Consider the following 12,807-nt stretch of genomic DNA (forward strand, 5'->3'; position numbering starts at 1 on the left):
CTTTCTATCCTAACTTGTGTTACCAATGCAAAGCTATCTTTTAATGTCTCTCAGCCTTATACACTTTACATCTGTTTTGTGAGTTTCTTTTCTTACTTCGATAAAAGGAGAACTATAGCTATTTAGTCTTCAACTCTGTCAGAGATCTGAGAAGGATATATTAACTGAGTAAGCAGGAAGTGCAGAGCAAACAGCTTTCAAAACTAAGAAATGACAGAAACAGCTAGCTGCCTAGACAGTCACCCAAGGTTCCTTTGCAGTGTTGGGGTATCCATCTTTGGCCTGCAGGCCTAGCATATCTGGCAGACTTTTCTGTGAAACAGGATTTTTAAGGACTGTCCACCTTGTCTTGGCAAAGTTCAGCAGTCAGTTTCTTTTGTATCCTGATTGTTTGATTTGGGAAGCATAATGTCAACAATTGAGGCAAGGGCAGTTTCTTGCCTAGTGGCTGACTTTTATCACAAAGAAAGTAAATTCCATACAGAGTTTCTTCAACACCCATTATCTTCTTTGAAGTAGATTGGTGCTGCCAGAAGCAGACATGCCTCATTGTCATTAAAAAAAGACAAGAACCTATGTTATTAAAACATCTTAAATGCCATATTCTATAGATCTCTGAAGTGTTTGAAGACTACTCATCTGGCTAAAATATATCTGTTTGACCTTAAAAACATACCTAACATGACTACAAGTTTCATTGTAATAGGTGACTAATAACCTGCATTTCTTTATTATTCTAAATAGTTTGTAATAATAACCTTCAAGGACTAGAAATTTACATGACATTGTTGAATGAGCTGTATAGGTACAATATCTTGAACAAGATTAGAAATGCATATACAGTATGTTCTAACAAAACTAATCTCAAATATGTATCATTATACAAAAATCCATATCAATATAAACTGTTTAAGACTAGTAGTTGCTTTTTTGGTTCAAAAGTATACTCAATTATCTATCCTCCTATCCTATCATTTCTATATCCTTCCCCCTTTTAAGGATGGGATCCCTGATTCTAATCTCCTTTGTTTAGCCTTTTTTTCTTGAACACAACCAATAACAACTTGTAACCAACCCCCTAAATTATGACAACTATCCATAATCCACTGAGCAACCAAAAACCACTCACCCTACCTCTTGTGAATGTGGGCATTGTTCTTAAAATTACTTCCTGCTATCTAGGGGCAATGGCATCTTTAGGGAGCCTGAAAAAAATAGGTTCTCATCTTATGTGGAAACAAAAGCCGAACTTCTTTTCTAAAGTAACATATTCTTAGACTCAAATTTTGAAGTCAAGATATATTTAAAATATATATGTTGGTTTAGTTTAACAGTCCCCAGAATCAAATAATAATCTGCAGCCAAAAAAATGCAAAGAAAACCCAATAATGTACATAATCCAGACTCTGTGTATTTTACTAGAAGGGATCATATAAACTGTGTCTTATCTGCACAAGTTTATTTTATTTATATTTATTTATTTATTTATTTTTGGTTTTTCGAGACAGGGTTTCTCTGTGGCTTTGGAGTCTGTCCTGGAACTAGCTCTATAGACCAGGCTGGTCTCAAACTCACAGAGATTCGTCTGCCTCTGCCTCCCGAGTGCTGGGATTAAAGACATGCGCCACCATCGCCCGGCTGCTCTGCACAAGTTTATTAGGAAATATAGCACCACACGTACATACATTTTGCAGGGAAAGCTGGACAGTAAATAGAAACTGTCATACAATGGGTCAGAGTCAGCTGGGTGGTAATCAAGATGCACAAAGGGAACACAGGACAACTCAAGTTTGTCACAAGCATACAGTGTCCGTAACCCTGTAGATTATTGGTTCTCAACATGTGGGTTGCAACCCCTTCTGGGTCTAATGACTGCTTTCATGGGGGTCACCTAAGACCATTAGAAAACACAGATAATAACATTACAATTCATAATAGCTGCAAAATTACAGTTATAAAGTAGCAATGAACATAATTCTATGGTGGGGGGGGATCACAACATGAGGAACTGTATTAAAAGGTTGCAGCTTTAGGAAGGTGAGAACCACCGTTCTTGGGGGAAGTATTGGGTTCTCAGGATCCAAAACTTAAACTACCCCAAGGTCCTGGCCCCAGGCCATTAATGGCCTTCTTCAGAAGTTTCCTTTTTTATCCATCAGGGCCTCAAAGAAAGCCAGAGATTAGCCTGGTTCCCACCACACCATCCCTCCAGCCCTGGAAAAAGACAAACAAAAAATTTTGTCCTCAGGCAATGTTGCTTATAAAAGTGGGTGGTTGTGTGTGGCACTTAGTTAATGCACAGACAGAGGCCTGAAGTGAAGACTCTTAACCTCTGTGGCCAATTTTCCTCTCAGCTTCGTGGTGTTACTTTGTAATCATACATGGCATTTAAAACTTCCTGTTTCAGTAGCTCCCTGTGTAGTTTCTGAGGGAGGAGTTAGAGCAAGTTTGCAGAGGTGTATAACCCAAATCAGATAGGCAGACCTCTTTGGTTTTCTTTCTTTTGAGGCACAGGCTTGCTGTTATCCAAGGCTAGCCTCAAATTTACTGTGTATCCCAGGTTGGCTTGGAACAAAGATCCTCTTGCCCGTGGCTGAGTGCTGAGACTACAGGCATGCATCACCATTCCTGGCTCTAGACTTTTATTATCTTATTTTTTTTAAAATTTGAGACAGGATCTCAAAACTCTGTTGTCCTGGATGTCCTAGAACTCACTATGTAGACCAGGCTGGCCTTGAACTCACAGAGATCCATCTGCTTCTGCCCCCTAAGTGTTGATTAAAGCATGTGCCACTACACTTGCTGTTTGTTTGCTTTTTATTTTTATATTTTCTGAGACAAGGTTTCTCTGCAACAGCCCTGGATGTCCTGGAACTCGATTTGTAGACTAGAATGACCTGAAACTCACACCTGTTTTTGATTTAATATAAGTTTTTGAGTCTGAGCTTTACTAGATTTCTCTTTTGCTTACAGGTCTGCCTCCTGACCTGTGGACGATTTGATTATTACTTTTCTCAGCATTATTTTTTCACTTGTAAAATGGGACTCTTGGTGTCAGCCTCATAATGTTGTCAAGATTAGAAATGAGGGCTGGCAAGACGGCTCAGTGGATAAAGGCACTTGCCTCAAAAGCCTGGCAGCCTGAGTTTGATCCCTGACCCCACGTGGTGGAAGGAGAGACAGATTTCCCCAACTTATTGTCCGACCTCCATGTGTGCACCACGACATATTTATGCCCCAGCTTTCACACACACACACACACACACACACACACACACACACACACGATAAATAAAACAAAAACGATTAGAAATGGTAACATATATAGGAGCCTTTAAATCCCCCCCATTAATTCTTACAATAAAAACGATGAAGTTGGAGTTAGTGTATCTTGGTTGTAACACCTTGCCCAGTATGTGTGAAACCCTGGGTTCTAACCCCAGCACTCCAAAATAGCAACAACCAAAGAAATGTGTTGTTTTTGTTTTTTAGTGAAAATGTAGCAATAAAGACATTTAAGAAATGGCAGTCCAGCCATAGGGGCTGAAGCTGAAGTATCACCATGAGTTCAAGGCTAGCCATGGCTGCATAGGGAGCTCCTAACTCAAGAAATTAGTACATAATGAAAAAAAATCAAAATGTAAATGAATTTGAAAACTAAACTATTGCTGTATAATTACCCTACTAGTAACAGATAATATTTCAGTCAAATAAAATTTAAGTGGTTTTAATTAAAATGTAATTTTGTCAGCAGAAAAATTTAAAATTGAGCTTTTTAGCATATGTGCCTCAGCACACATGCGGAGGTCAGAGGGCAGCTTTTGGCTCTGCCCTTTTTCCGTTGGTTCTGGGCACATACTTTGCTTCCATGGTAAATGCTTCCATCCTCCAGCCATCTTGCTGGCCTGAACCAGCAGGCATTAAATCTTGCTACTCTTTTGCAGCTGTTGAACTACCAGAAACATCGCGTTTACCACTATGCATGTAGCACTCTTTTGCAGCCCAGGTTGGAGAAGAGTTAAATTATGCCCTTTGACCTTCGGCATGTTTGATATATAATTTGCTTCTCTTTTGGATGTCTAGAACGGTATTAGTTTACACGCAAATCACTGTAGCCTGTTGTGTGTTCCAATAAGGGACACACATGCAGTAGCACTCAGAAAAGAAGCAGCTCCTATTGTGTATGACTGTATGGGGAAAGGTGTGTGGTTTGTTTTTTTTTTTTAGTGTGATCAGGAAGTGGCCAGCACCGTGGCCATTTTCAGGCCTTGTCTTTGGGTCTGGGGCTCTTGGGTGGGCGCTTCCTTTACCCTCTGTAGTGCAGCAGCCTGTTTCCTCCCCTGCAGGGCCTGGCACTGCCTCCATCCACGGAGTTTTTCAGCCTCTTTCTCACCCCATAGCTGCCCTGGTACCCAGAGTTAGTGCCTTACCTCAGAGTCCTTTATGGTAATGCTCTCTGTGGGGGATGTTTATAACTGCTTTTGGGGGTGTACGGATCCTTCTCAAATATGCTGCAAGCGATAGTTTGACATTTTCTGGTAAATACATTCTCATGATTGCTTCTTGCTTTATTTTAGCTACTGATCTGCTTCTTGCCTGGAACCCGATTTGTCTGGGATTGGTAGAAGGAGTTATTGGGAAAATTCAGCTTCATTCAGGTATGTTCTACAAACTCCTTACAATTGTAAAATTTAACATGACATTCTGTGACATTGTCCTTTCCGAGGTTGCATGTAGATTCTATTATGACCTTGGTTCCTTTGTCATAATTTTGGGTCTTAAAGCAAATATTTCTATTTAAGTTTAATGAAATAAAAATAACGCTTTTGAGAAAAGAAGATATGCTATTACAATTGTTTTTCTCTTTTCTTAAAAACAGTTCTGATATACTCCTTACTTGGTGCCAGGGATTGCACTAACTAATTTAACACAATTGTGAGTCCACACTCACCCTTTCCTACCCTCCCAGAGCTTCTGGTTAGAGGGAATACAGAATGCATGATCACACGATGCACGTGTAGTCCCTGGGCCTGGAAGTGCGTTCTGTCAAGGAAAGGTACAGCAAGTTCACAGACATGAGGGGAAGGTGCTGGAACAAAGCTGGAAGGGTGGGCAGGTGGCAACGTGATTGGCTGGCTTTGGGTTGGCTGCCTAGTCCTGAGTCAGTCACCTCTGCCAGGGAAGGGTCTTTTAGTATGTAGTGTGGTACATTCTCGGACCTCTGTCCAAGGCAGGCAAATGGATGGAAAGTTTAAGTCATTTACCTGGTCCCCACCTGGGAGAGCAGGCACCTCATCTCCCAGCTGTATGAGTATCCATGCTACATATATACATGAGTACCCCAGGAGCCAGAAGAGAGTGTTAATCCCCCTGCAGCTGGAGTTACAGGCAGTTGTGAGCAGGCCCATGTGGATGCCAGGAACTGGAAGAGCAGGAGGTATTCTTTTTGTTTTGTTTTGTTTTTTCGAGACAGGGTTTTTCTCTGTAATAGCCATGGTTGTCCTGGAACTCGCTCTGAAGACCAGGGCGGCATCAAACTCAGAGAGATCTGCCTGCGTCTGCCTCCCAAGTGCTGGGATTAAAGGCATGCACCACCACTGCCCAGCACAGGAAGTATTCTTAACCTTCATTTGATTTTCAGAGACAGGGTCTCACTCTAGCCCAGGCTTGCCTGGAGCTTGCAATATAGCCTAGGTGGCCTTGAACTTGATAACCTCTGCCTGCTGAATGATGGGTTTACAGACATGTACCATTACAGATGCCTCCTTTGATAATAACTTTAGTATGAATTGTGAACTGTAGGAGACTTTGACATTGTTACTGTGTAACCACCTCTGAAGTCAGTTACATCTCTGTAGTATACCTGCTGTGACTTTTGTTCATCTGTTTGCTTTCCTTTAAGATTATGATGTGTAATGATGAGCTGCGGGCAGGCCTGCTTTTCGTCCTGCCCGGCTCCTGCACAGCTAGCTTTACACCCAAAATAACAACACACAAACTGTATTCTTTTAAACACTGCCTGGCCCCTTAGTTCTAGCCTCTTATTGGCTAATTCTCACATCTTGATTAACCCATTTCTAATAATCTGTGTAGCACCACGAGGTGGTGGCTTACTGGGGAAGATTCAGCATGTCTGATCCAGTGGCTGGCTCCATGGCATCTGCCCAGAGAGGAGAGGCATGACGATTGCCTAACTTCCCTTGTTCCCAGCATTCTGTTCTGTTTACTCCACCCACCTATGTTCTAACCTATCAGGCCAAGCAGTTTATTAATTAACCAATGAAAGCAACAGATAGACAAATGACCTTCCCACATCAATGATGTATGTACATGTGTGTATGGTGTGTGTGTGTGTGTGTGTGTGTGTGTGTATGAGAGAGAGAGAGAGAGAGAGAGAGAGAGAGAGAGAGAGAACGAGAACACACTTGTGGAGGTCAAGAACAACTTTTGGAGGTTGGCTCTTCTTTCCACTGTGGGTTCAGGGGCTGGAACTCTGGTCTTAGTGCTTCTGTTTACCCACTGAGCCACCTCGCTGGTCTTGTTTTCTTTTGTATGTCAGGGCCTCACTTTGTAGCTCAGGTTTATTTTGAACTCATGATGATTCTCCTGCCATAGCCTTCCAAGTGCTGGGGTTATAAATATGAGCCACTACAACAGCTGTTTTTAAGTTTAAAATAAAATTATTGAGCATTTAGGCACAGGTTGACTTTTGTGAATTACAAAAGCATATTGCTGGAGACAATTTGTAACTTTCTTTTACTAGGTTCTTTGATTATATTTTAAATAGTGTTCTTATTATGAAAAAAATTTTATAAATATAAGGGACTGCTTATCACAGACAAATAGTATAGGGTTTTTTTTTTTTTTTTTTTTTTTTTTTTTTTTTTGAGACAGAGTTTCTTTGTAGCTTTTGAGCCTAGCCTGGAACTCACTCTGTAGACCAGGCTGGCCTCGAACTCACAAAGATCCGCCTGCTTCTGCTTCTGCCTCCCAAGTGCTGGGATTAAAGGTGTGCGCCACCACTGCATGGCTAGTAGAGGGTGTTTTAAAGTGTACATCTTTATCTTCTGTCCAGATTAAGAAGTGAAACACAACCAGTCACTTCAGAAGGTATCTTTGCCATTTTCTCCAAGCGTGTCCTTCCCGTGAAGGGAATCGACTCAAGTTTTATTATTCCCTTGAAAATGATTGCTTTTCTTGGATATATATTCCTAAACAGTTGTTGCTAAGATTTATATTTTGGAGATTTTTATTTAAATTTCATTAAATTATTTGTGTTCTCTCTCCTGTGTTGTGTGTGTGTGTTTGTGTGTGCATGCATGTTCATGGGTGTTTGTGGAGACCAGAGGTCAATGTTGGGTATCTCCCTTGTGCTTTTTGCTTTGTTTTTTGAGATAGTGTCTCACTGAACCTGGAGCTGATGCCTTCAGCTGGGCTGGCTGGCCAGTGGACGCCAGGGTCCTCTTGTCTCTGTCCTTCCAGAACTGAGATTACAGATGCACCACCCCTAAAGTTTTTGTGTGAATTTAGGCTCATGACCACTGAGCCATCTCCCATTCTGTATCATCTGGTATAAATTCACTGATTTCAATATGCAAAACAACTCTTTCTGCATATTGCGAATTAGTAATTATGTTGAGAGGTTCTTTAAAATCCCTTAGTACCATGAGAATAGCATATAATTCTGACTTTTAGACAGAATCATAAGGCCTCTGTTCCACTTTACTTAAATCTTCAGATTTGTATCCTGCCCTTCCTGATTTATTTGCATCAGTATAGAATGTAGGGGCTCCAGTTATTGGTGTGTCTCATACAATGCGAGGAAGGATCCAATTAGCTCTCTTTGTAAGTCTAATTCTATCACTTTGGAATAGTTGTTTTAATCTCTTCCAGAAACTGTTTTGGGATATACCTATGCTGATAAATGAAACTAGAGTTCCTTGTTCTTTCTTTATATGAATATTTCATGATTTGTCTCTCTTCCTTCATTCTCTCTCTCTCTCTCTCGCTTTCATCCATCCTGTTGGAAATAATATTGCTCTGAGTCTTGTTGTGTATTCTGCTTTTGGTAGGCTTTAAATTTTTCCTTCAGCACAGAGGAGAAAAGCATTTAGTCATTGTGTACCCTTATTAAGTATCTTAACACACTCCTACCTGTCCATATTTAATTGCATATATCTATAATTCATTTACATACTGACAAGATAATTTCACAACTGGATGTTCTGAGTTAAAATTCATTTTCTATTATGTAAATGACATGTATGAAACTTCTGAATTATTTTTCTCCAGTTTCAGTCACATCTTGGAGCAGTGAGTAAATTACTGAAATCAGTCAGGAGACCAAGGGTCAAGCTCCATTTGTTAATACTTATTATTATTATTTATTAGAGAACTCTAACGTCCACTGCCTAAAGATTTTCCAAATGGTTTAAGACAGCAACAGTGCACAGTCCTCCAGGATCCTGTGGGCTAATGGTTCTGTTCTTCTCATCTGCCTGCTGGCTAGACCAGCAGCCACACTCACCTGAGTTTGCCTGGGTTGCCACACTGCCTCCATGTAGCCTTTTTACCTCTCCCCATGGCTCTCATCTTACAGAGCCTCTCTTCTGGGATCCTCCTTTCTATTCTGGTGTCTATGCCTTTCTCTGAATTGTGGGGGCATCTTTTCAGGGAGTGCCTGGAAGCCAAGAAGACAAATCCCCGGGTCAAGGACCTTACTTTCTAAGCTGTAAAACAAAAGCCAGAGTAATTTGCCTAATTATGTGTTTAGGTCTTGGGAGTCCTGAATGAGATAGTGTACCTGAAGCTTCTTACTTAATTACAACACTCTTTTTATCAAGACTCCTTTACTTACACAAATCTGTCAGCTTACGTTAAAGGGAAAAATCTATCAGCTTGTGCAAAAAATAAATAAATAAAACACTTTTCAATAGAACCAGGGTTCTGAAACTGAAAGTGGGTTTTTATGGGATTTCAGATCTCTTATCAATAGCGGTTTCTCTTTGCATATCTCCTTCACCTGTTTCTCTTTGATTTTTTTTTTTTTTTTTTTTGAGATGGAGGTCTTGTGTAGCCCAGGCTGGCCTCAAACTTCCTTTGTAGCCAAAGATGACCTTGAACTTTTGATCTTCCTGCCTCCCTCCTGAGAGGTGAGATAGCTATACCAAGTGGTGCTGGGGTTGAACCTAGAGCCTCATGCATTTTAGGCAAGCACTCTATCAACCAAACTCCAGCCCTAGACCCTATTTATATTTTCAAAAAGGGGGGAGGGTTCTGCTCAAAAGATGGTATTCTCTCTCATCCCTTAGGCCTACTCTGAGGTTCCCTGTAGTCAGTGGAGACTGACCAGCGATCAAAACAGATTGATTCACACATCTAGAGAAGAAGCTTGGTCCCGCTTGGCCAAGGGCCTTCAAAGTCACCTAGTTCAAAGTACATCACAGGACCACTTTCCTAGATAAAGGGAGCAGTCAGGGAAGCAGGGAGACCTAGGCAGACAACCCCAAGTCTTTTATCAGCCCTGGCCAAATTGAAGTTAATGCCTGCTGGCTCTTCCCCTCCGTGCTGAAGGCATCCACGCCTGTGGTTGCCTTGTTTGTGTGTAGGCAGTATGAGAAGTAGTGATAGGGGACATTTGGAAGAGGGGGTGGGGAGGAGAGTGAACTGGGGAAAGAAAATATAAAAAGAGAGTCTCTTAATTGTCCTTATTGTGTCCTTGTCATGGTCACCTATCAGGTTTGGTTTTGAAAGAAAGGAACCAGGAGAGAAGCATGTAGCGATGTCTGGGCCTCTGTTGCTCTGCTCCCCACAGGCTTGTGTGCTGCTCCATCCCTAGCTCCTCGCCTTGGAAGAGCCATCCTTCAGTCCTCTTCCCTTACCTCCTCTGTCCTCGAGGCCCCATCCCTCCTCTCCCACTGTGTAGATGAAGTTCTTGCTCAGATTTAGACTGGCCGGAAGGAAGGAGTTGTGTTCCTGGTGCATCAGAATTGAGCTGATACTTTGGGGGCATTTTCTCATGGGAGGTAGGAGATGTGGGGAATAAAACATCTGTACTTAAGCTCTCTTTCCCTCCTGCTTCCTCCTACTGATTCTCTACATATTAATACATGCATTTTTCTTCTTGCCTAGCGCGCTGGGAACATGATTTTATTTGAACAGATGTCATTGTCAATCTAAAAATGGCGTGGGAGAGCTATGCTGCTGCTCACGATTGTCACTGAACTCTGGACTCTGAGGAACAGAACAGGCTCTCGTGACTGTTAGAACTATACTTGTTTGTAGGGCAGTCAGAGCAGAATGTCACAGGTTGGGGGAGGCATTAAACACAGAATTTCATTTTCCTGTAATGCTAGAGATTACAGTATGAGCAGGACTCAATTCTTCCGAGCTGTCTTTCCTTGGCTTATAGATGACTGCAATCCCTGTCTTGGGCTTCCTTCCTTTGTGTCTTTGTGTGTTTAAATTTTCCTATAATAAACTAGTCATGGGGCTAGAGAGGTGGTTTAGCAGTTGAGAGCACACACTGCTCCTGCAGAGGGCCTGACTTAGATTTCCAGTACTCATGTCAGGTGGCTGACAACAGCCTGCAACTCCAGCTCCAGGGAATGTAATATTTCTGACCTTTTGGGGCATTGGCATTCATTTGTACAGACACATACTCCACATAATTATGTATAACTAAAATAATAAATCTATAAAAATAATAAAACCAGTTATACTGGATTAAAGCCCACCCTAATGAATTCTTTATAATGTAATTCCTCTTCAGAGGTTGTCTCCAAATATGTACACATTCCAAGGTCAAGATTTAAATATAAGAGATGGCCCAGCCCACAGTAGAAACCTAATGTTCCATTGAAACACTTGTTACGAAGCACTGGAGAGAATTCTCTGCAGTCCCAGCAGTCTCTGTTGAGTGGTGGCATGTTTTCTGAATGTGACTGGCTAAGCGGTGAGGAGGGAGACTAGATGACATGATGACCACCTTGGGTCAGGACTCTTGGTGAGCCTCAATTGCCAGATGCCCATGCCTCCAAAGCAGCCGGACTGGCTAAGTGAGTTCTGGGTCATAGATAGCACTGTGTAGAACTAATATTTCTCATTTCCTTCCTCCCTTCCTCTCTGCCTCCCTTTCTTCTCATTCTCTTCCTGTTTGTGCTTGGGATTCTCTTGCCTCAGCCTCCTGAGTGCTGGGATTGTGTAGACACAAGATGCCATATTCTGTGTGCTGGGAGTGTGTAGACATGAACTTCAGTGTTCTGAGTGCTGGGAGTGTGTAGACACGAGCTGCAGTGTTCTGTGTGCTGGGAGTGTGTAGAAATGTCCTGCCATGTCCAGTTTGGTTGGATTCCTATTTGTTTTTCCTTTAAAGAACATAAGAGATAGCCTACTGCAGAACCACCTAATTTCTAAACATACTTTTGGGAAAAAAAAGGTAAACTTGGACTGTTTTTCTTAAGTTAATATTTACTGAAATTGTAGTGACATTAACTATAGTTACCAGAAACCCCACTGTGAGACTGAAAAAGTGTTTAGTAGTAAAGTATGAAAAAGTTCAAAGTATGTTCATTTGTGCTTTTTTTCCATATTCTGCGTGCTGGGATTGTGTAGACACGAGCTACAGTGTCCTGCGTGCTGGGATTGTGTAGACATGAACTGCAGTGTCCTGCGTGCTGGGATTGTGTAGACACGAGCTACAGTGTCCTGCGTGCTGAGATTGTGTAGACACGAGCTACAGTGTCCTGCATGCTGGGATTGTGTAGACACAAGCTGCAGTGTCCTGAGACACTGATTATGTCTGATTATGCATCCCTGGGTGGCCTGGAACTTACTATATACTTCATGACTGAGTTCAGACTGGCTTTGAACTCATAGAGATCCACCTATTCCTGCCTCTTGAGGCCTGGGATCAAAGGTGTGTGCCATCAAACTCAGCTGTTTTCTCACTTTTATAGGGGCTACCAAAAGTTATTCTGTTAGCCTTGGTGGTGAAGAAATGTCTATGCAGAGCTGTTTGGTTTTCTTTTGACTGTTCTTCCTCTGGTGTTTGCAGGCAAGTGTACCTTCAGGGCTTAATGTACTGTAATGTCTGGTTTTGGGTTGATCAGTTGAGATTTCCTGTTGGGAGGAACAGAAAGTAGAAGGAAAGAAAATGTGTATGTGCTTGGCAAATTGAAGAAAAGTAAAGCACCATAAAATATTTTTACTGGGGGCTGCAGAGATGGCTCAGCCATTAAAAGTGCTTGCTGCTCTTGGAGAGAACTTGAATTCCTAGTAGGCACCTCAGGCAGTTCCTCACCGCTCTGCTCTAGGGGATTTGATGCCCTCTTCTGGCCTCCTAGGTTGCATAGATCATACACTCACACGGATAGACAAACATACACATCAGTAAAAATTTAAAAACAAGTCTTAAAAACAAAATGTTTTGTTCATGGTAGTGTCCAGGAGGAAATAAAAACTATAGTGAAATTCTTTCTGTAACGATATGTTACGTTTCTTATTTATTTATTTGTTTGTTTGTTTGTTTGTTTGTGTGTATTGATTTGTCTGCAGTCTTTCTGTATGATAAGCTCCACGAGGACAGTGGCTGGAGTGCTGTGGTTTTACTGTGTTTGTCTCTATGCCTGCTCTACTCATAGTAGGGGCTATTCCAAAATATTCAGTGAGTGCTTATTGATTTAACAGATATTCATAGTGTGCCTATATGTGCCAATGACTGGAGTCCACACTGGAGGCTCTAGAATGAGAACCAGCAATATGCCTTGCCTTTCATTTTCCCCCTTGTTAGTACCAGGGAGGGCGGTT

At 41.7% G+C, this 12,807-nt stretch overlaps 1 protein-coding gene across 4 annotated transcripts in view; it reads left to right on the forward strand.

Annotated features, from left to right (window-relative positions):
* The window catches only part of Inpp5f (inositol polyphosphate-5-phosphatase F), a 79,938-nt gene that overhangs the window by 20,415 nt on the left and 46,716 nt on the right, over nucleotides 1-12,807 (forward strand). For all 4 annotated transcript variants that reach the window (XR_007595941.1, XM_050165828.1, XM_050165826.1 and 1 more), the window contains exon 2: nucleotides 4,578-4,658. Coding sequence is in view for 3 of the 4 variants with exons in the window: in XM_050165828.1 (XP_050021785.1) it covers nucleotides 4,578-4,658 (81 nt within the window). In the remaining variant the exon portion in view is untranslated. The remainder of the gene's footprint in view (nucleotides 1-4,577; nucleotides 4,659-12,807) is intronic.

This window comes from Alexandromys fortis, unplaced genomic scaffold, assembly GCF_014885135.2.
Source record: "Alexandromys fortis isolate MF-2015 unplaced genomic scaffold, M_Fortis_MF-2015_v1.1 scaffold_146, whole genome shotgun sequence".
NCBI lineage: Eukaryota > Metazoa > Chordata > Mammalia > Rodentia > Cricetidae > Alexandromys > Alexandromys fortis.